Here is a 23,292-nt window from a genome sequence, read left to right as displayed (position 1 = left end):
CACCCCATGTAGCCCCCCTGCTACCAAACCCTTGTTCAATATACATGGGGTGTGTGCTCTTCTGTCCTCTCTAATTTGCAGCAAGTCTCCCAGCCCTCTGCCATAGCCTGCACAGGTACACCCGACAGTGTGAAGCTTCTCTGCTCAGATAGCCCAGTTCTCTGAAGCCCAGCTCAGGAACCACTGCTGTGCACAGATACTTCCAGCTGGCACTCAGGCTTCCTGAACAGACTGAGATGGGAAAGCATCTTCTTTTGCGGCTGACAGAAAGTGCCTCCCACGAGAGTGAAGCTGTAGCTGATGGCACTACACTTGGTCCATAAGCCATCTTGTGTGCCCGAGACCCTTGAGCACTAACACCTTAGGTCTCTCCTAACCCCTGCGACCTTTCATGTTTTGCTAAAGCCATAAAAGCTCACCAGGAAACTGTGTTGGTTTTGCATAGCAAGGTTTTGGTAGCGGGGGTTACTGGGGTGGCTTCTGTGAGAAGCTGCTGGAAGCTTCCCCTGTGCCCGACAGAGCCAATGCCAGCTGGATCCAAGAAGGACCTGCTGCTGACCAAGGCTGAGCCCATCAGTGATGGTGCTATCTCCTCCGGGATAACATATTTAAGAAGGGGACAAGTTGCTGCATGACAGCAACTGCAGCCAGAGCAGAGGAGTGGGAATGTGTGAGAGCAACAACTCTGCAGATGCCCAGGTCAGCGCAGGAGGAGGGCAGGAGCCACTCCAACCACTTGAGCAGAGGCTCCCCTGCAACCCGTGTGTAGGCCATGGTGAGGCAGGCTGGTTGTGCCCCTGCAGCCCATCGAGGTCCATGTGGAGCAGATTCCACCTGCAGCTCACGGAGGACCCCATGCCAGAGCAGGGGGATCCTTAAAGGAGGTTGTGACCTGTGGGAAGCCGGTGCTGGAGCAGCCCCTGGCAGGACGTGTGGCCCTCTGGAGGGGACCCACGCTGGAACAGTCTGCTCCTGAAGGATGGGGTAGGGACCCACGTGGAAGGGACCCACGCTGGAACAGTCTGCTCCTGAAGGATGCACCCCGCAGAACAGACCCATGCTGGAGCAGTTTGTGAAGAACTGAAGCCTGTGGGAAGGACTTATGGAAGGAGAAGTTCATGGAGAGCTGTGTCCTGTGGGAGGGACCCCACGCTGGAGCAGGAGATGAGTGTGAGAAGTCCTCCACTGAGGAGGGAGGAGCAACAGAGACAACCTGTGGTGAACTGACCACATTCCCATTCCCCTGTGCTGCTGGTGGAGAGGAGGTAGAGAAAACCAGGAGTAAAGTTGAGCCCGACTAGAAGACTGGGGTAGAGGGAAGGTGTTTTAAGGTTTGGTTTTATTCCTTATTACCCTGTGCTGATTTGGGGGGTTGAATGAACAAATCAAAGTAATTTTCTCCAAGCCGAGTCTGTTTCGCCCATGACAGTAGCTGGTGAGTGATCTCTCCCTGCCCTTATCTCAGCCCACGAGGCTTAACGTTCTGTTTTCTCTCGCCTCTTTAGCTCAGGAGGAGAGTGAGGAGAGCTTTGGTAGGCACCTGGCTTCTAGCCAGGGTCAACCCACCACAGAAACCAACCCCAAACTCATGCACCGACGATCCACCACGCTCCAGCCCTGTCCATCTGCAATGTGTGCCCAGCATGAGCCCACACAGTTAACCGCAGGCTTCTTTCCTGCGAGAACACCCGGGCTGGAGCAGCCATGAGTGAGCCTTGAAATAAAGGAGAGTGGTGGGAGGGAAAAGTACATGGGCTTCTTAAGTATCTGGGAAGGCAAGTTGTTTCAGTTTCCCATATGGTGTCTGGGAAGTGGCTGAGCAATGCATCTCCTAAGCAGAGGGCCTGAAGAAGACCCTGATACCACAGAAAGGGGTTGGGGAAGAAGTAATGAGTCTTTGTTATGCTTTGCAAAGCTGGTCCAACAGGACCATTATGGACTTTCCTGAAGCAGGAAGGGGTTTCCTTCTAGAGCAGCAGTGGCTGGAGGGCTCACTTTTTCCAGGTTCATGATTCTGCCCATGCGATGGTTTCAATCACACCGGTCTTATTTCATTTATTGGCTTAAAACTGGTGTGAAAGACCAAAGAGGCTGGGCAGAGGGGATCATTTGCCTGAGGGGAATTGAGGAAGTGACAGCGGTAAGATGCAAAGAACATTCATTTCTGGGTTCATCACTTCAAAATATCGTCAGACTCGGCACAAACTTTCCATGGCAGGCCTCTATGTCTCCGTGTATTGCAGAAAGATGTAGGTGGGTAGGGACCTCTGGTGATCTCTAGCTGAATGAATCCCCTTGGTTGCAGCAGAGTTGACTCCAAAGCTAGGTCAGGTTGCTCTGCTTACCCAGAACTGTTAACTGGTTTTATTCACCCAACACAGAGATCAGCAGCCTCCTCTCATGCTGCCATCTGCAGACAGAGCTGTCCTCTTCAGGAAGCTGCACTTCCATGGTCCCCCAGCTTGCAACCCACCAGCACTGTCCTGGTAGGCTTGGCCACAGCCTTCTGGAGGTGCACTCACCACCCTGGGTCCAGGGCTCAACTTCCTGGTGATCCCTGCCAAGGAGCGAGGGGACCCAGCTAAGACCTAGTGGGCAGCTCTACCTGCTCTCTGCACTGGTGTATGTTTGATTGCCTAAGCCACACAGGAGAGCCACGGGAAGGACATATTGGCAGTCTAGCAGAGCTTGCAGGAGCACGACTGTGCCACCTCCACAGCTCCCAGAGCAAGCAGCCCTGGAGGAGGACAAGAAAGATGGAAATCTCTGGTGCTGCTTGGCTGGCAGGATCAGAGCTGAGAGAAGCTTGGAGCAGGTGCCATGGGAAGCAAGGAAAGGACAGCTGCCCCCAGTTGATGAGGTTAAGGGATGGTCATAGGAAGTAAATGAAATGAGCAGAGAATTCACACAGAGCCAAGAAAGGTGAATAAGGCCCCTGAATGGTATCATTACTTCTGAGGAATCACTGGTGAGGAAGGGCTTTGTTCTTACCTTAATGATGCCATAGTGACATGATTGATCTCACTGTAGAAGAAGAATGATACAAAGCATCTGCAGGCTCTGATGCAAATGAAGGTCACAGGCAGGCTTGAGACAAAGCACAGTACAAAACCCTGCAGCCTCAACTTCCGGAAATCCTTGCAACTTCTTGCTGTGATCGCCTTGTCAGCTAAAACACCATCAGATACAGCATGGATCTTTGCAGATCTAAGGAACTGGACTAACAATCAGGTGCTGCCTCACTTCCTTCCGGATAACCCGCTGGATAGAACCAGAGGTACTGGTGCTGCATCCACATAGAAAGCAGAGATGGAGTTGCCTCTCCACAACTTCTCATTGGCAATATTCACTACTCATAGTCAGGCACTGCTGCAGTGCTGGGGAAGAAGTGTGAAAACTGTCATCAGCCTCTGCAGAGATCGTACCATCCATCAAGTCCACCTTCAGTACTGAACAGTAAAAGGTGACTAGTCAGCAGGAAGCCTGGGGGAATCCTGAGCACTCGCTGCAGTGTGAAAGTATCTTGAGGAGAGACTAGAATCCATCATTTCTTCAAAGGGAGCAATAGCAGGAATACAAGATTGCAAAAGCGCAGCTAAAGGCACACTGGGCATTGATCAGTGCCGAAGGCAAGCGGCAGCAGAAGGGGGGTTGCAAGGCAATCCCAGGCTGCAGCTGCCTGCTTTTGGAGAGTTGTTCACAGGGGGAAGGCACCCTAACTGCCAAGGGGGCTGTGAGGGGCAGGATGAGGCCACAGTGACTGCAGCTGCAGCAGAGAGAGGGCATGGGTGCAACGACTGCACTGCAAAATCCCCCAGCACACGGCTCCAGCTGGAGATGGAGATGGCCCAGGGCCTGTTTGAACCAGGCTCATCCATGCTGGAGAAGCCCCCATATCCGCTCCCTGACACTGAGCTAATTTACAGCCCCTAACTGAAATGGGTCCAGACGCAAGCAAAGGCTCCACCAGCAAATGGGTGCTGGGTGAGCAGTGCGCCCATATCTTGCAGTGCAGGGAGATCACACCAGGCAGGCATACAGCCCCTGAGACATTTTCACATGGGAAGGGCCTTGGCAGCAGCAATGCCATTTTGCATCACATCTACATGTCCCTCTGCACCCTGGGGAGTAGTGCAGTCAGACAACAGCTGACACTTTGCCCCTCTGAGATAAGCAACTCTTTGCACTCCCAGTATCTGATCTGTTGCTGCAGGTGGACAAGCAGAAAGCCACTGATACTCAGACAAAAGGTGGTATTATTTACAGCTCCTGGTCTTGGCTGCTCATTTGTATGATTCCCAGAGTGAGCTTTAAAAGGCAAAATGCTAACAGAAGATTTAAAGGTCTGCAGAGATAAAAATACAAATGGTTGACCCTTCTCTCCCAGGCAGCTGGTAGGACAAAGAACTGAAGCACTCGCCTCTTAAAAAGCTTCCCTGTTGCTGCAACTGATGCTGCATGGCCCATGCCTGAAGCCAGGAGGGCTGGGAGGCCATAGGGCAGCATGCAGTGACAGCTGCACTTGGAACATCTCCAGCAGCCACAGCTGGGGGTCTCTTTCCAAGCCTCTGGAACTGAGACCCGGTTGTGGTTTCAAGAGCTTTGCCCTGGACCTCTACCTTGTGCCTAGTCTTCAGCACACAAGCACCATTCCAACACCTCACACAGATCTTAGGCTAATTCAGGCTTCCCTTCCCTACCTGCTGCTGGTCAAGCCCTCTCCTCCTTTGGCAATCCAACTTCCTCCAATGTAACTGGAACATAACCAAGCATGTATGGACACAACCAACCACGCAAGCAGTTTCAAATCTTTTTAAACACTTTTATTTACAGTGCTAGTTGAAAACAATATATATATTTATATCTATTATCCTCATGATGTCTGTGCCATAGAAAACGCTGTGGCTATATTGCCTTTAATTTACAAAAGATGGTCACAAGAAAATCTGAAGGGAAAAAAAAACCAAACCAACAACATGGAAATCAACGTTTGGTCCCCAATTGTTTCTCGTGATTTGTTTTAAAAAAGCTTCCAAATTAAAAAAGTACACAGTTCAGATGAAATTCATATATAAAAACAACACTTTTTTTTTCCTGAAAAACTCACGAGGGCCAGCTTGCTGTCATGTAAACTTGAAAAAAAAAAAGCTTAAAATAAATTGTTTCCATGTGTGGTTTAATAGAACCGTTATTTGCTTGTAATATTCTTTTTCTCTCAGGGTTCAGTGGGAAAGTAGATGAAAGGTGGCTTAGGACTGGAAAACGCACCATGAGATCTGTGCCCACAGCCCCCTGCACTCAGGGAGGATCTGACAGCAGGTCTGGGGAACAGAAGCTGTCAAAAATCTGTCACTCTAGTGACAAAAAGAGGAGGGTGCATGGAGAGAGAAGCAGAGGAGCTTGCCACGCGAGGAGCTTGGCATTCAGGCCTGGCAAGGTTACTGCACCCCAGGAAACGATCAGATCCTTGCGGGAAGAGGATCACTTGTAAGTGGGGCACAGCGGAAGGGATGTGGGGGGCTGGAATGATTTCAGCTGGGGAATGCCAAGGGTGGGCTAGGTCTTTGGGTGAGAAGGAAACTGCCGTCTTCCCTGTTAGAGAGCGTTTCTAATCTTTCCTCATCTGAGATTGTGTGAAGCCAGAGGCTAACAGACAGTGCAAGCACAGGCTGGAATGGAAGAGGAGATGGACGGAACATAGGAGATGGGAGGGGAGGACTCAAGCTGAAGACCCATTTTCTGTTTTCTGTCTCTTTGGATCCACTTCATCCTATGGAGGACACAGAGGGACATAAAGGAGTTACCACTAAACATTCACCACACCAAGGCACATAATTTCTCCACAAAATTCTTACTGCTGTTCCTCCCTCCCCATGGAAATCCATTCCCCTTTAAAGCATCCTTGAGTGTCTGACACAACTGTTAGGCTGATGATCACGGTTAAGATGTGGACAGCTCCTTTTGGAGGGATAGCTGCCAAGTTACTTTCGGGATGCGTAAGAAGCCCAGGCTCACACCACTTCAGACAGGCCCCTGAGATCTGCCATCACAAGTCCATCTTGTGGCCCGAAGCCCAGAAGTCACAGGTGACTCCTCCATCTCAAGCACCTTAGGTCTCACTCAAGCACTGTGACCACTAGTGGAAGGCCCTGGATCCTACAAGGAGTCTACAGGGGTTTATTACCCTCTTGCCACATCAGATTTATTTACCCATCTGCTGCTGAAGCAATGAGACCCGACGCCAGGGGCACCTACAAGGATTTGGTCAGCACAGCAGGTGACCTCATTCTTTCTCACTTCCAATTCTCTCACACTATCACTCACCTCTTCCTCCTCTGCAGATCGTTTTTCTGCATGACCATCCTGCTCTTGCCCATTCTCGTCTCCTTCTGAGCACAAGCAAGAGAGGAAACCACAGGTTAACTGAAGTAGCATTTACGGGGATGCAATCTCAGTCAAGAGGGCCCAGTGAAGGAATTTCCCTCCATGATCTTCCATTCTTCCAATACCAATTATTCCTACCTTCATCCTCATCACCACCTTCTTCTTCATCAACATCATCAGGATTCTCTTCCTCATCTTCTTCAGCTCCGTTTTCCTCATCCTGAATAAAATTAATTGGTCAGAGCAGGAACTGGCATTGGGACGACATTACCACATGTTCTTTTCTGCAAGTGCAGCAGCAGTCTCTGCAGCTCCAGCCACTTCAGACTCCAGCTTCAGACGTGCATTGAGTGACCTCTGACACTCAGACACAATTACTCCCATCATCCTAGCTCAAACCCTCCTCCCAACCAGCCTTCTTTACGAAACCAATCCTTCCAGACCCTTCCCACCCATGTGAACCTCGATTTCTGCAAGCTTACATCCCAACAAGCTGCTGCCATCCTATCCCAACATTTAGAACATCTCTCTGGTTACAGGATAATGACTTAGCATGTGCTCATAGTACACCCGCTTCCAGATCCCTTCTCACCTTCAATCTGTGCATTTCCTAACTGTTCCTCCTCCACCTTCTTCATCTTACACTCCCCTTGCACTTTGAGATACTTCAGTGGGTGCAGGGCCACGTCTCCTGTGCCACCTTCTCCTAACTCCCATTTGCTCTTGTTTCCATTCTCTTCTTTGATCTTTTTTCCTCCTCACTGGGCCATACTGACTACGCTAAGTCCTTTAAGGCTCATTCTCCACAATTATCCTACAGCTTGCTCTTCATTCGCCCCTCTCCCTTACGAGCTCCCTTGGGCTGCCTTTCTTAATCTGCTGTATTCCCTTCCTATTCATTACCCACACTGAGCCAGGCTAACCACCTCTTATAAAGCTCCTCAATCTATCATAACGGCCTCACCTCTACTATCTCCTTCTTCTTGTCTTTGTGGACTGTTTTCTCGTCATGTTTTTCCTTCTTTTCTTTCATTTCCTATAGGCGAGATGAAAACAAAACCCAAAACATTCCGGTGGTCCGCGGCAAGAAAATAAAGGGATACTTAAACAAAGAAGGTTTAGAAGGGGATGCAGAATAACGGTGAGAAAAAGATCTTCAATCTGCCCGCCCGGACAAAGAGGAAACCAGCACGAACGCGTCAGAGCTCCTTCCAGACCACACACATGCGGAAAAGTCCTGAAGAGTTTTAACGGCGTTTAAAAGAGCCTTGTCCATAGGACTGAGCCGTTTCCGGCTCCCTCCCCCTCAAACCCCGCGCTTTGTGTCCACACAACTTTCCGCCCACCTTGTGGCGGGGGGGGGGGTGTGTGTGTGGAGAAAGTTAAACCGTTCGTGCCGTTAACCCGTCCGTGCCGTTAAGCCGTCCGTGCTAACGGCTCTGACGCCTCCCGCTATGGCGGAACACCCGCCCCCCCCCGCCACTCTCCGAATGGAGCCGAACGGAGCCGAACGCAGCGCGCGCGTCTTCGGGCCAATGGGGGGCGGGAACGGGGCGGGGGGGCGCCTTCGCGCCCCCCCCCCGCCCCGTTCCCGCCCCCCATTGGCCAGGAGGTGCTGGGGCGGGGCAAGCGCCCCCCCACACCGTATCCCGTCGGGCCCAGGCCGGGTACCGGAGAGGGTGTAAGCGCTCACCTTAGCGCTCAGCTCCGCCGGTGTCTCCTCGACGCGTTTTTCCGACATCCTGGCTCGGGTATCGAAGGGAAGAGGCCGGTGGGAAAGGTACGAGGGAGCCCCGCGAGGAAATAGGCGGGTTCGGGAGGGAAGGCGGTCAGCGGCGGGAATGCAAAGTCCCAGCGGTGCGGCGGTGGTGGTGGTAGGCAGGCTCCTACCTCAGGGACCAAAGTATCAGGGTCTCCCGCGGTGCGGGGATACGCCGGGGAACGGGATTTATACAGCACCCGGTGACGACGAGGGAAGGAGGGACGTGGGGAGGGAGGGGAGAGGGACTGGAGGCGGAGGAGGAGGAGGGAGGGGACAGGGGAGAGGGACGGGCCTCACGGCGGGGAACGGGGCCGATAGAACAATGTGCGCTGGGCGCTTCTCAAGGGTCGGTGGCCGCCAGGCAGCGGGGATCACCGCAGACCCACGAAACGCGGCACCTCCCGGCCCATCGAGGCCAGTTGGGGGCGCAAAGCACCAAAGCCCCCCTCCACACACTCCTCTTCCCGCCAAGCCGCGGCACCAGGGTAGCCGAGCACTCTGCCCGCCGCCGCTGCAGCGCGGCAGGGGAAGCTGCCCGCACGGGCTTGGCCGGAGGGAGCCGGGCTGGGCGAGGAGCGGTGTTGCAGGGCCGTGTGGGAGGGCAGCACTGGCGACGGCAGCGCTCACGCGTCCTCTTGCCTGGAATTTTCCACTCCACTTGCTCCCCCGCCCTCTCCCTCCCGCTGGAAGCGCTCCCGGCGGCGGGGCTCCTCCCTCCCGCCCAGCGGCCCGGCCCTCCGCTGAGCACCCATCGGGGGAAGGGAGGGCGGGCGGGGGAGAGGGGTGGCAGCGGGGCTGCTTTTCCCGCGCTCGGAGAGAAAGGGGACGGGGCTTGGCGCGCGCGCGCAATTGGTGCGTGGGGAGGAAGGCTAGCGAGAGCGCCCCCAGTCCCCATATAAGGAGGTACTCATGGGTTTGGCGCCTGATTGGGTTATTCAAATGAGCCGTCTGCCTGGCAACAGGTTTCCTATTGGCTGCCAGGGCTACCCTCGTTGACGGCGTGGGGGGGCGCAGGGATGTTTGGTGCAGTGAGGAAGGGCGGGCTGCTGGCACGTGGGGCGGTGGGAGGGCGCGCGAGGGACCGTTGGTGTTCCCTAAGTCGCGGCGTGCTGCTGGGCACCCTTCGGGTAGGCTCCCGTTGTGTGGGCGCTGCAGCGGTCCCCCTCAGGGGAGCGGCCCTGGGCGGCTTGTGAGGAGAGCGACGTGTGTTGAGGCAACCGGGCAGCATGGGCCGTCGGAGTTGTGTGCATGAGGTGCTTAAACCAGGGGCCGCTAGGTGTGCTGCGCCGCGGCGGCACGGGAGCTGTTAGGGCCGGGGCACCCCCCCGTCTGTGAGCCCCCTCCCGGCGCCGCAGCCGGTCCTCTGATGCTCTTCGGCCGAGCAGCAGTCGGTGTGCAACACTGACCCCTGCAGCCTGCCGCAGCGCCCTGCCCGCCCGCCTGCCTGCCTTGGAAGCTGGGCTCTTGTCGCCCACGGCCTGCTGGAAGGGATCACCGCACAGCGCCGAGTAAGCAAAGGTCCTCTCTGCTGAGCGGCAGGTTGTGTCTTGCAGCTGCGGGGATTTGTTGCTAATAGATGTTCTTAGAGCTGCCCTTCAGACCATTGTTCATCAGCTTGAGCAGACTGGGATGACTAAAATACCTTTCCCAGAAGATTTATATTGTCCCGCTCTTAGTCACAGGCACACACGCAAAATCTGCATGTTTTTGCAAGCCTATGTACAGAATCAGGCATGCACGCAACGTGGGTTAGTGGAAGGTGTCACTGTATGTGGCAAGGGGGTTTGAACTGGATGGTCTTTAAGGTCCCTTCCAACCCCAACTATTCTGTAAGCACATATGAATACACATTTGTACACAGCTATTCTCACAGGTATAATGCAAGGTTATTAATCCATCTGGTTGGAAAATAGGCAGAAACTCAGCCTCTGTGCAAAGTCAGGATTTAGAGCTAGTGCTCTGAGTTGGATCTAATGTGTGTCAGTTTTAGCATTTAATAGAAGAAGCAGTTGGTACTTGTGGAACCAGGAGGGCAGTAAGTACATATCTCCTGAAGGAAATCATGAAAGGCATTGGACAAATTATAATCTTCGTGACGGGAAGGTAGGAGATCACCACCTTGTCATAGAATCATAGAATCAGCTAGGTTGGAAAAGACCTTTAAGGTCATCAAGTCCAACCATTCCCCCATCTCGTCTCCTCTACAGCTACAGCTGCTTGTGATCAGACTCATATATGTTCTTAGCTACACACAATAGTAGTGTAGCCCTAAATACAATAATAGTGTATGCACAATAGTGTAGCTACACACAATAGGCATAGTGCCTGCCCCAAAGAAATTGTCATGTAACCCAGACATGCAGATCTAGACTAGTATCAGATAATAAATCACCAAAATGCATGCATTAATTTCCCCCCCTTCCCCCCCCCCCCCCCCCCCCCTTTTTCATAAAGCCCCTCTGGCAGTCTTCTTGGATCTGACTGCTGTCAGCATTCAGGCCCTGGTTTAGTACAAGTATTCCTCTTTAATCCCTCTCTTCTACAAGAAAAAAGTCTCAATTTCTGGAGCTACAGCCAAAAACCTGTGAAGTGGCCAGAAATTGTTCCTCTCTGCTTCGGCTTGTCAGGAGCTGTGTGCCTCTTGCTGTTCACCAGTCTGGGGTTTTTGTCCTTTCCTCACACACTCAACTACTGAAAATGCAAAACTATACCAACAGGCATCCCTTGACAGAGACACCTTTGCATTAATGCACACACAGGCATTGACACAACATCCTGGAGAGGAGAAAGGGAGGATTGTGTTTGGTGATGTAGCTGTGCCCAAAGTTGCTGTTGGCACAGGTGGCACACCCACAGATGCAAACAGGCAAGCTCGTGCTGGTGGAAAGGGAGCAAAGGTGTTTCCAGCAGCCTGTGAGGTGGAGCAGGGTCAGCTCTGCCATTTGCATGCTACCTGTGGCCCCAGCACTTGCGGGGTGCAGTCTCACATTTCCCCTTGCATGCTCCCATCGTATTCTCTTGGCAATTTTTACCTCATCTGTTGCTTCTCAGCTTTTCCTCCTACCTGTATTCTTAGCAGCAGCCTTCCTTTGGCTCTCTCTCTGGCTTCTCTTTGTGACCTCCTTTATCCCATGTACAAAATTCATCTTGCTTCCTTCCTTTCGTTTATCACATGTTCTATTTTACCCTGCACACCTGTATCAACCATAGTTTTCCTCTTAAATAAATGAAGCTCTTCTTCGTGTCTTGTGACATGCCCATTTCTTCATCCCAGCTCTTCTTGCTCTCAGATCCAGATGGTGAGATTTCCTTGGCTTCTAGTGTGCAGCTCCTTTGCGCATGCCCTGAGGGTATCCCTTAGCTGTCTCACCTAATTCTTCCCTGTGTCTTCTGCTCCTGCATCCAACTTGTGCCACTCTGCATTTCATCTGCTGGATGGATTTGAAGCTTTTCTTGCCTCCCCTCTCCCATCTGTGTTTTCCCTTTGTTGCACGTACAAGTATACTTTTCATGCAGCCTGCAGATGCGAGTCCCTTTGCAGTATGTTCAGTAATCTTGGCCTCAAGTTGCTTTGCCTACTCAGCAGAATTTATTCCATCCTTTTCAGGGTCTTTTGTCCTTAGACAAAATGAGGGAGGTGCAAGAGTTACATGATACATCATTGCTTGGAAAGCCTGCACAAGAGCATGAATGCAATTTCCTCTGTACAGTAAGTTAGAATTGTTGCGCTGTGCTCGGTGTTTCTGCAGGTGTGTGCAGCACATGTACCTATTTATAGAATCATAGAATAGTTAGGGTTGGAAAGGACCTTAAGATCATCAAGTTCCAACCCCCCTGCCATGGGCAGGGACACCTCACACTAAACCATGTCACCCAAGGCCTCGTCCAACCTGGTCTTGAACACTGCCAAGGATGGAGCATTCACAACCTCCCTAGGCAACATATTCCAGTGCCTGACACCCCTAACAGGAAAGAATTTCCTCTTTATATCCAATCTAAACTTCCCCTGTTTTAGGTTTTAACCCGTTACCCCTTCTCCTATCACTACAGTCCTTAATGAAGAGTCCCTCCCCAGCATCCCTATAGGCCCCCTAAATTTGTGTATGGTACTTCTCTCCTGAAGTGTATGTTAAGCTTACATGTGTGTGTCTTCATACATGAGCATATGTTTGCACATGTGCCTGGGCTTTCATGTGTGCTATGTGTTTCTGCAGATGCAGGGTGCAGGCACCTGGAAGAAAATATTTATGCTTTTGGTTTTAATACCTTGCTAGTCTTGTTACTGTGTTCTGTTGGGGGAACAGGGCCTTTTTGCTGTTGAAGGCTGAACTAAACGAGCCATTTTTCTGAGCAAAAGCAAATCACAGTACTGGCTACTTCAAGAATTTTGTTTTGTGAACTAACTCATGAGTGTGGTTCCGAAACTCCTTCAAACTGCTGAACAACAAAAGAGCAGAAGGTTGTGTATTTGCATTAACTTTTCTTAGATTTACATAAATTCACATATACACAGTATCTATCCTTTCATTTACAGTGAAGCTAGCAAAATCTCAGTGTGCAGAGGGAATGTGTTTGGATGCATTTATGTATTTATTGCTGGATGCTGGAGAGGGACTCTTCATCAAGGACTGTAGTGATAGGACAAGGATGATGGGTTCAAACTGAAACAGGAGAAGTTCAGGTTAGATATAAGGAAGAAGTTCTTCCCTATGAGGGTGCTGTCGTGCTGGAACAGGTTGCTCAGAGAAGCTGTGGCTGCCCCATCCCTGACAGTCTTCAAGGCCAGTCTGGACAGAGTCTTGGATGACAGGGCTTAGTGTGAGGTGTCCCTGCCCATGGCAGGGGGTTGGAACTGGGTGATCTTAAGGTCCTTTCCAACCCAAACCGTTCTATGATTCTATGATTCAGTCCACACTGTTCACCTTTCTGTCCTGTCTCTGTTAAAAATCCAGGCAGATAATCAGTTTCGTTGTTCTTTCATGATGCTGTATCCTTAAATCAAGAGGAAATACCCAAGAATTCAACCACTGACCAACTTTGCCCTGGGAGATGGCTTCCTGAGAGACAACACATTGAAATAAGCACTGCAGCGGGCTGTGGTAGGTAACACAATGAGAGCAGGCAAGAAGAGTAGATGGGAGTGATGAGGGGTGACACCAGCCTGTTGGAAGACTGGGAAGGGGAGGGAGGTTTTCAGTCGTGATTTCTGTGAGCCTCTCTTTGCTAACACAGCACAGACGGAGGTCGTGGTTCTCACTCACAGTGTGGCAGATATGCTTAACATGAGCAGTACATTCTGAAAGCAACTGCTGCCGCACAGGACAAGCTGCAGGCACAGCACGCTGGCCCTGGCATCCCAGATGTGAACTGTCATGTGTGAGGCTCAGATCGGAGCTGTCCTTCACTCGGGTGCCCTTCAGCTGAGGTCAGAGTTAGTTGTTGGGTGGAGATTACGTAAGAGGCACAGATGAAGGGAACCAATGAGGAAATGGCTGTGGGTAGCTCTGACTTCTGATAATTAGGATTTCTTTGTCTTACAGGCGTCCACAGGGGCCCTGGAGCATTTGGATGCATTAAGAAGCTGTGTCTTCCTGGCCAAAATGATGGGTCCCTGGAAGCAGCAGGTAACATAGCACGATTTTTCAGCGTGCTGTTTATTTACCTTCACCATGTGATACTTGGTTTGCTTTTAAAATGCTTCCGCTGTGGCTGCCCTTTGGCTGACTGAGGGCGAGGGGGATGCTGGGGGAGGCTGCCTGGCAGAAGCCAGCGGTAGGCGGGAGAAGGTGGAGTTGAGGGCAGCGGCGCCATTCATCCCTCTTCCATTTTGCCCTTCACTCGCCTCCTCCGGGATGCTGAGCTCCTTCTTACTCCCCTTCCCCCCATCCTCCACGGCTTCAGCACAACCTGAGCAGCTTGAAAGGGAACAGAGAGACGTAGTTAATGGCTTTTATTCATGATGAAAACAGAAGCAGCCTAAATAGAGAATATGACAGGGGCAAGATGAGAGTTTTTGTTTTTCATTCACACACCACACCCCCCCACCCCCCCGGCATGCTTTGTTATTCTCACCTAGCAAATGGCCATCCCCTCAGTGAACATTAGGCGTAATGTGGTGACTACTGTAGAGAAATGTGCAAACAGCACAGTGGCACAGCTTCAGTGTTCCTCAGAACTGTGGGCTTGTCCCTGTTCCAGAGAAAGATTGCACTTCCAACTCCTCCTTCCAGGCTTTCACCCAACATTTGCCACCAGCACAACTCTTTGAAAGTGAAGTGCCTTCACAATTTGCTGAACTGGTGACACTACTGTTAGCACAGTCTTTGGTGAGACAGGTTCATCAAGAGTAATGGCTGCAGAAACATTTAATGAGACACACAGCCTCAGCCCGCAGTCTGATAAAGTCATCTCTTTGTGCCACAGGTCACTCACACAGGAGCAGCATGAGGGACAGAAAAAGCATCTTCAAAGCAGTACTTTTTCCACACTGTTCTGTTCCTCCCCTAGCTCTCTGTTTGGAAGGCAGCAATGCCTGACTTGGTATTTGGAAAAAACTGAGGAAGTCCTATCATCTCCAGGACATTCCAGGAGTGGAAGGATCACTGATACCTGGGTGACAGCAAGTCATTTTATCCCAGATCTGGGACACACCTTCCTCCCCCCCCCCTCCCCCCCCCCAAAAAAAAAAAAAAGATGCTTACATTCTTGTTCAAGCAACTCTTTGCCTTTCTCTGAATGCTGCCACTCGAGGTCAGCTCCACACACTGTAAGCAAACACCAGGAGAGCCTCAGAGCAAAAGGAAAACACCCCAGCCGGGGAGGGCTTTCCAGACTGGAGGTCTCTGAAAGATGTTCCAGGTTGCAAAACAGTGCAGAGAGATCGAGGAAGAACTCTGTGTGACCTTCAGGGCTCACTTACCAGTTCTGACCTGGTGACAGGGGAGCTTGGCACCTCACCTATGGACAGTCTTCCCAAGGAGCACTGCCCAAGAGGTCTGAGGTGGCACAGCCCATGCCCTGCACATAGCATCTGTCTCACCCACATGATCCTGCCCCACTGTGCCATCCACAGCTTCCATGTTGTGGATGTCAGTTGCAGCCTCTGAAGGATGCACTTACTAAATGCAGTGAGGGACATCTGAAGGGTCTTACGCATGCACATAGGCCTCCAGTGGGAGATCTTCCTGGACGCTAAGCAGTTCTGAGATCTGCTGTAGTAAGAAGTCCCCTGTGTGTTCCACCACATGGTATGTGCTACCAGGTCACGTTCCTCTGTCAGACTCCGAAATCCAAGGACGTGGCTTCTGCCACAACTCAGGAGTTTGATTTCTCAACCATGTTCCGCAGCCTCTGGCACGGGTTTAGCCTGGCCCCTGCACACATCAGGGCAGATTCAGCACTCAACCCCACTTAGGGAAGTGTGCTCTGGTCTCAAGAAGCCACAAGCCAGCCCACTCTCTTCCTTCCAATCCAGTGGAGCCGGTGGTAGCTGAAGGCAACCATCATTCCCCAGGAATGGTGACAGAGACTGTCAGCCCACTGGTGCATGGCGACTTCCTGAGCACACACTGAGTCCCTGTGCTTTGTCTGTGGCTCTGGCGGCTACTCGGGGGCAGTGACAACCCACTGCCAGTTTACCACAGCCACAGTGCTGGCAGCACCGCCACGTCCTCTGTGGTGTCCCCCTGGCTCGTGAGCATGGCAGAGGCACCCATGGCCCCGCTCCCTCTCGTTCCAGCCCTCCAAGCACTCTCCTCGCCCATTCGGCCGCCCTCCTCTTATCGAGGTGGGAGGTTGGCAAACACCCCCGGTGCCCGTCCACCACCGCCTTTGCTCGAGGAACAATAGCCCCTTGTCACTGGGGCATGTTTTCACTCGCTGCCAGCTGCAGCTCGCTCCCGGACCCACCAGGCACTGCCGGGCCGGCTGGCGCTACCGGCACCTCCCCGACGGTGAGGCGTGCTGAGGGAGCCGCCGCCCGGCCTGCGCCCGCTGAGCCCCGCAGGGCCAGGGCCAGGGCCGGGCCCGGAGCGGAGGGGCGGCGGACCGCGGGCCGCGCCGGGCGCTAGGGGGCGCTCTACAGAGCAGCCCTTCCGGCCCCATCCCCCTTCTCTCTCTGGTGATTGCGTCGCCGCCGCCGGGCCTGTGGCGCATGCGTGCTGGGAGCCGGCTGGCCGGGCGGGGCGGCGCGGCAGCGGCGAGTGCGGGCCCGGGCCGCGATGGGCGCGGAGGAGTGATCGGCCTGCGGGCGTCCTGCTGCCGCGGACGGGCTGTGCCCGCAGCTCGGCACCCACCGGCGCGCCCGCAGGCAGGGCACGGGGACGGGGCTGGGGGCGGGGCCTGGGCCCGGTGCCGGGAGGGTCGCGGCCTACGGCGCGGCGGGGGTAGCTCTGCCATCACCTGCCCGGCCCGGGGGGAAGAGGAGGCGTTGCGCGGGAGGGCCGGCTCCGGTGCTCCTCCCATCCCCGCCCTCCACCTCGGTTGTGTTCACCCTCTCTCCCCTCCGCAGAGGCCGCCTCCGATCGAGGGAAGCATGTTCAGGCTGATGAGGGATGGCGAGCCGGAGGACCCCATGTTTGCCATGTGAGTCGAACTGGGCACCCGCTGGGGTGGGGGGAAGGAGGCTGCGGCCCCGGGGTGTTGGGGGATGGGGGTGCAGGTGTGCTACCCTCCCGTCCGAGAGGTGGGCACAGGGCCTTCCGGGCGGCTGGAATGCCGCAGCGCAGCAGCTGTGGGATGGCTGCAGGGAAACAAACACGCATGACCCCTGCGAAAGGGGCAGCGCAGGGAATAACCTGGTTCGTCTTGATCTGGTTTCTGTAATACTAGAGCATGGTCTGGGAGGAAGGCGTGATTAAATAAAGTAGGCCAAAAGGCACTGCAACTGTCTGAGGGAGAGAGGGCTGGAATACCTGATCCTCTTCTTAGTGGAAGGATTATTGTGCTTTCTTACGCCAAGTAGGATTTCAGTTCAGGTAGATAATAAAATCTGCTGTTCCATCCGGTGTTTGTTGCTGTTCTGCTCCGTCATTAATGGATCTGGAGAAGAATGCTAAAGCAGTTGTCAAGTTGTAAGGAACTAAGTTAAGAGAAGACAGCCAGCAGTTTGAAGTACGAGGCTTCAAATCTAATGAAGGTCCCAAGAACGCTTCCTGGGATTCCTTTTACTGGCTGTTTTTGTTGCTGTCCGCAGTCCAGAAATTGGATGCTATTGATAAATTTTGGCAGTGAAACTAAGTTGGCAGTCTTTGCCAAAGCGGATAAGGAATAGGCTGTAACACAGTAAGAATTTGATTATGTTAAGCACTGCACTACTAGAAATGTAGTGGAATTAATATATGTAGAAAAACAAAGTCTGAGTTTTGCTTGTAAAATTGGTAATAAGCAAGAATTTTATCAGCTGTAAGCACGTTAGCAGGAAAGGAAACCTTGATGCCCCAGTTAGTCACAGAATGACTGTGTATTCTCATTGATGTGGCAGGAATGAGTCTGACTTTTATTATGGAAAGCATTTCCAGTACAGGCAGAAAAGTAGTGGTTTGTAGTAGGCACTTTTGTGATCTCAGGAGTATTCTATGCTGCTGAGGTTACTTGCACTCAAGAGGGATGAGTGCAGGCTGTAAGATCCACATGGAAATGCTATGGTATTTCCCAAACTGTGGCCACTGTATTCTGTGACCATTTGTCCTTATTCTCCTTTTTCTCTCCTTGACCTTCCAGCATGTCAATATATACAGCCTTCAAAGTGAAGGCTGCAAAGGAAACAAAACCAGTTAGGGACCCCAGTTATTTTTCCCATTCCCTCTCAAATGTGCAAAACCTGTACATGGTCTCAATGTCTTGCCAGGTATACACATAACATTGTAGGAAAATAGCAGGTAAAGGTTACCTGGGACAGAAGGAGGTTACACAGTGTCAGGCCATACAGCCCCTTCTCGAGGTTTCAGTCTTGTACTTGAGCATGTTTGTTTGCATGTATGTGGAAGGGTAAGAGGGCAGTATCTAGGGTCACATACTCTCTGGTCCAGTCAGTGTAGTCGTCTCTTTGCAACCAAGAGGGTCTTTGTGCACCTCCCTGCAAAATGAAGAACTGCAGGGTTTGGTTGTGTGACAAATCTGTTAATGTAAAGGGGTTTGATGGCACAAGAGGAAATCCATGTGAAACTATGGTGGTACGTGCAGGTCTGAGAAGTGACTTTCATTTGTTAGAGCAATGAGGTTCTGGGATGGCCTCGGCCGTACTTGGCCCTAAAGTGTTAGTGGGAGCAAAACGCCAAACTACTCTGAACAGACATTAGTTAGTGCCCGAGAGGGATTCTGTGGTGCAGTATCTTCTATTTCAAGAAATAAATGGGATCCAGAAGTCCCTTCCAGCACTAAGGATCACCATAAGCAACACTGAGTTCCTGGGGTTCTGGATCGTCAGCTTGGAAAGGAATGTACGCTTCCATAATGTGGGGCTTTGTCTTCTGTCATCCCTTCCTCACCATTGTTCTCTCCACCTCTCTGAAAGGGACCCTTTTGCCATCCACCGGCAGCACATGAACCGCATGCTCTCGGGAAGCTTCGGCTTTGGCCCACTCCTTGGCATCACTGATGGCACCACCCCTGGGGCTCGCCAGCCTGGTCGGAGGATGCAGGTAAAAGAAGTGCTGAGCACAGGACAGGATTTGTTAAACTGCCTTGTTAACTTCTGTCTTTCACCCTTACTGGGTTGGGCGCACCCCTTGCCTTCGTATGGATGGTGGGCACAGAACTGATCTCTCTAAAACTGTGGTGCTCTTCTTTTTTTTACTCCACGTTTAATGTATTAAACACAGGTGCATTCTAGATTGAACGGGAGAAGGGGAAGAAGTTGTTTCTCTGGGACATAAATATCTTTTACTTATATTATTTTAGGAGCCTTCTGTCTCGTTTGTTAAGAGATGGTACGGTTTGAACTGCTGTGAGTCTGTGGGGCACTTCCTTGATCTGTTTGTTGGACATGATCGTTTCTAGTTGTGTTTCTGAGAAGGATGAGGGTGTTCTGAGGAAAATCTGTTGTTTGGCTGTTTCAAAGTCATTCTCTGTTCTGTTTTTCTGTTGTCCTGGCAGGCAGGAGCTGTTTCACCCTTTGGGATGCTCGGCATGGTAAGTTCTCTGGTTTTTTGGGTCACATTAGAGGCTTTCCAAATTAGTGGTTCCATACTGAGATTCATCAGTGCTGTGTGCAGCTGGTGCTAAAATGTACCCATCTGTGAGCAAGACTATCCAAACTGGTAGTGAGGGTGGGAAGGTGTGAATAGACCAGAATGAGCTCTAGATTTATAGTAAACAGAATACAGAAGAGGGTATTGAACTGGAACCGGAGGCAGCTGGTCTCACGTGAATCTCTCTGATTGAGTTGCTGTGTGACTTCAGGCCTTTCTCTTGTTTCCCCTCTAATGTTTTAATCTAGTCCATGAGCTGTTTTAGAGAAGAGATTCTAACGCTGTTTGTTTCAGGAGACTGTATTTGCACCTTGACCAGAAAAGAGCCCTAAAGCTGTTAATAGCACAATATTTCATAGGGATTGGGACAGTTAATATCTGAGAAGAGCAGATAGTCTCTTAATAACCTCCTATGTCTAAAAAGAAGCTCTGGATCTGTTTGGAGGTAATGAAGGAACTGTGATGACATGAGGAAGAGACTTGGCCATCAGTAGGCAGTGTTGAACCTCCTTTGTCAGTGATGGCAGAAGAGGAAGCCTACAGAATACTTCAGGTGAACAGGACTGGAATGAGAATGGCTGTGTGTCTTTGAGGACACCATGCTTGGGGCACACTGATCTCCGTCATCTACTGAAATAATACAGTGGAAATAGGTTATTCCAGATCCAGCAACTTCAGCTGCCTCACTCTGCAGGATTGCCTCAGTGAAAGAGACTGAGCGTCCTGGCATTATTGTAGCTCAGGAAAGGATTAATAAGGGTACAAACAGATAGACTTCAAAGGGTAATAGCATTGCATGTGAGTGCTGCTCTGCTGAAAAAGAGAACAAGAGGCTACTGGAGGAAACAAAAAAATCAAGTTGAAAGTAACGTAGTAATTTTGTTTACATATTGCACAAGTAACCTGTGAGACCTGCTGGCCCAGTAGATTGCTGCAGCCTTTAGGTTTACAAGATTAAAAAGTTAGGTGTTTGTAGGGAAAAGGAGAAAACTTGTTACTATGTTAAGAAAAAATGCAACCAGTGGAAACTTCCTTGTGGTTTAAGAGTTGACGGTGATGAGGTGAAAGCATTGTTGGGGATGACTGTCCTATGGTTAAGGTCGCTGTTAGTGCACATCCTGAGATTTCTGCTCTTAGCTTTGTGGAGTGCCTGGACTCTGCATAAGGAGTCAGGCTTGAACTAAGTGAACAACCCGTGCTGTATCCAGAGATCTGGAGAGCCAGAACACTTGGACAATGCAACCTGAGGGAACAGCAACAGAAAAAAAATGGTTTTTTTTTCTTCACTACTGAAAGAAAGGGAAAAGAATAAGGTTTTCCTACTTAGGCAGCAGTTTCTTGTCCCTTGCACATAGTTTGTTGTTCTTTCCTCCTGTATCATTCCAAAGTGTCTTCATATGTTCTTGTGTGCTCTTCTTCTTTCAACAGGCAGGTGGCTTTATAGATATGTTTGGGATGATGAATGACATGATTGGAAACATGGTAAGAACCCTCCATAAATAAGTTTGTATTGGGAGGAGTACTGAGAATGCTCCTGTCATCCCCTTTAATGTCTCCCATCTTCCTGTGCTGCTTTGGTATGGGCTGTGCTCAAGCTGCCAAGGTGGCAGAGGCTCTAAGCCTTCTGTTGTGACCAGGATTTGGTGGTAGGGAGGTTGTTCCTGAGGTGTACCTTCTGAGTGCAGAGAGATGGCTGAGGAAGGAAGTGTGGGGCTAGACTCTTTTAGTAAGAAACGAGTTAATTTCAAGGTAGATGTGTTCTCCAGAAAGTTGGACCCGTGGGATTTATATTCCTCCTACTGTAATTTCTTCCTACTTTGTTGTATAGGGAGAGAATTAACTGCCATCTCTTCTTCCCTCTCATTCCTTCGTTATACCATTCCCTATTTCTTTTTTCAGGAGCATATGACAAGTGGTGCTAACTGCCAGACGTTCACCTCCTCAACTGTCATCTCATATTCCAATTTGGGTGATGGGCCCAAGGTCTACCAAGAGACCTCTGAGATGCGTTCAGCACCTGGCGGGGTAAGGAGGAGGCACGAGGCTGCTGGGTTTGCTGTGGGTGGGTGGTCTTCATTTGGTGGCTCAGTGCTGGCCACCCACAGCACTTCTGCTGTGCAGTCAGTCGCAGTTGAGGAATGCGTTGTGACTCACTGAACCATGCTGAGGGCCACTGGGAGGGAATGGGAAGTGCTGGTAGGGGAAATCCATTTTCCCTTCTTCATGATGTTGTGTCTGACATCCTGAGAGAAGTGGCAGTGCAACGTGACTGAAATAATGCCAGCAAGAATCAGTGACGTGTGGGGCTGGGAGAATGAATTAAAAGGGTGATGCCATCCGGGAATCTGCCCTCAGATCCGTGAGACCAGACGGACTGTAAGGGACTCGGACAGCGGCTTGGAGCAGATGTCGATTGGACACCACATCAGAGAGCGGGCACACATCATGCAGCGGTCCCGGAATCATCGCACGGGTGACCAGGAGGAGAGGCAGGACTACATCAACATGGACGAAAGTGAGTACTGCCTGTGTGCTCCCCCCGGCAAGCCCAGGTACCGCTTCCCCACCACGTCCTCACCTGAGCTCCACCTTTCCTTACATAGGCGATGCAGCTGCATTTGACGATGAGTGGAGGCGGGAGACATCCCGCTTCCGGGCGCAGCGGGGGCTGGATTACCGGCGGCACGAAGGCGGCAGCGGCCGTCGAGCTGAAGGGACCCGTCTTGCAATCCAGGGCCCTGAGGATTCTCCCTCCAGACAGTCCCGTCGGTATGACTGGTGAACCCAGAGCAGACCTTGTGGGGGGTGCAGTGTGGCCACCCCCAGATCTACCTACACGCTCTTGTAAGTCTTCACAGGTTTTTATCCTCTTCTGCTGCGTGGTTGCTTCTCAGCCATGTGATTATTTATGTTCGTGGCACCAGTCTTCGAAATGTTGGTTGGAAATGGGTTTTCCCACTTAATCTAGAGAGCAGTGGAACATGTGAATTTTGAGAAATGACTGTGTTGAATGGGATGGTGGAAGCTGTTTAAGTTACTTTGTCATCAGCAAGAAAATGTGGTGTCGTCCTTAACTGGTGATTGAAATGGTATGAAATGATGTAGGATTGCAATCTGTAGAGTGTTTATTCTGCCACTCTATAGAACTTAGAGACCATTTGCTGCCAATCAGGTTTGAAATAGAAGTGCCAGTGTCTGCTCTCCTGTGGTTTGAATAGGGTTCACTAGGATGTGATCAAGTGCTTGAAAAGGGACTCTCTTGGTGTCTAGACATCAGTTTTAAACATGTCTTTATATTCTGTGATGATATTTTATGCTGCTTTCTAATCACCACTTAACTCTTCTCATGCTCTGTTTCCCTTCCTCCCAGGTACAGACAGTGAAACTCTGAAGCCCCTTCAAAGCACCACTCGGACCCTATTCAAATTTAGTATTAACCTCTCTCCCACTTAAAAGATTTGAAACAAAGCAACTAATCTTCTGCATAGCTCTTCTTTGCCCCATTTGGGTGCTGCAGTGGGGCGTGGGGAATGTTATCAGTGTGCAAAGAATGCATTCATTGCCCATTGCCCTTCTGCTCTCCCTCATTTCTGTTCTTTCTGCCAGTAGTGGTGGTCATGAGGAGCTGCCACCTTTCCTCTTCCATCCTTTCCACTCTTCTGTGCTGGGTTGGGCTGGTTCTGAAGTTTGTGTTTAGTCCCCTGTGAAAGAGATAGGAGGGAATTCTGCTAGAACCCCGTGTCAGTCCCCTCACAGGGACAGAGGCTTCGATTCCTCTCCTGCTCCTTTGTGCAGCTCTGGAGAAACGGAAGGATGTGTGCATTAGAGAAGGGAGGAGCAGAACAGAAGCTGGATCAGCCTGTGGCCCCCGATGCCTCTTCAGTCAGCTCCCCCACTTTTTTAATTTGTGAAACTTGTAACTAGATGTTTACTGAATAAAGAAACAAATGTAAAGAA

At 51.2% G+C, this 23,292-nt stretch overlaps 2 protein-coding genes and 1 long non-coding RNA gene across 5 annotated transcripts; 1 reads left to right on the top strand and 2 right to left on the bottom strand.

Annotated features, from left to right (window-relative positions):
• Positions 1-5,559: 5,559 nt before the first annotated feature.
• On the bottom strand, positions 5,560-8,374 carry PTMS (parathymosin). Its single transcript, XM_062617674.1, has 5 exons — positions 8,078-8,374; positions 7,349-7,420; positions 6,523-6,604; positions 6,325-6,389; positions 5,560-5,770 (listed from the first exon to the last, which is right to left on the bottom strand). Exons 1-5 carry the CDS (start codon positions 8,123-8,125, stop codon positions 5,720-5,722), a joined length of 318 nt encoding a protein of 105 aa, XP_062473658.1. The 5' UTR covers positions 8,126-8,374; the 3' UTR covers positions 5,560-5,719.
• Positions 8,375-13,691: 5,317 nt separating this feature from the next.
• On the top strand, positions 13,692-23,292 carry MLF2 (myeloid leukemia factor 2). Of its 2 annotated transcripts, none has more exons than XM_062617657.1 (9): positions 13,692-13,770; positions 16,656-16,729; positions 18,660-18,786; positions 19,241-19,276; positions 20,764-20,817; positions 21,235-21,360; positions 21,691-21,850; positions 21,939-22,179; positions 22,706-23,292. In XM_062617657.1, the coding sequence occupies exons 1-8, from the start codon at positions 13,747-13,749 to the stop codon at positions 22,115-22,117; spliced, it is 780 nt and encodes a 259-aa protein (XP_062473641.1). In that variant the 5' UTR covers positions 13,692-13,746; the 3' UTR covers positions 22,118-22,179; positions 22,706-23,292. The 2 variants fall into 2 exon arrangements, with proteins under 2 accessions (XP_062473641.1, XP_062473639.1); XM_062617655.1 differs by lacking the exon at positions 13,692-13,770 and adding an exon at positions 16,309-16,454.
• On the bottom strand, positions 13,783-15,305 carry LOC134163108 (uncharacterized). 2 transcript variants are annotated; one of them, XR_009964580.1, is made up of 3 exons: positions 14,848-15,305; positions 14,219-14,499; positions 13,783-14,061 (listed from the first exon to the last, which is right to left on the bottom strand). It is a non-coding gene; the product is annotated as an uncharacterized LOC134163108 (long non-coding RNA). The 2 variants fall into 2 exon arrangements; XR_009964579.1 differs by lacking the exon at positions 14,219-14,499.

The sequence above is a fragment of the Pezoporus occidentalis genome, unplaced genomic scaffold (assembly GCF_034315485.1).
Source record: "Pezoporus occidentalis ecotype Australia unplaced genomic scaffold, CSIRO_AGI_Poc_V1 ctg104, whole genome shotgun sequence".
Classification (NCBI taxonomy): Eukaryota; Metazoa; Chordata; class Aves; order Psittaciformes; family Psittacidae; genus Pezoporus; species Pezoporus occidentalis.
The sequence above is the reverse complement of the archived record's forward strand: the minus strand, read 5'-3'. Positions and strand labels throughout refer to the sequence as shown.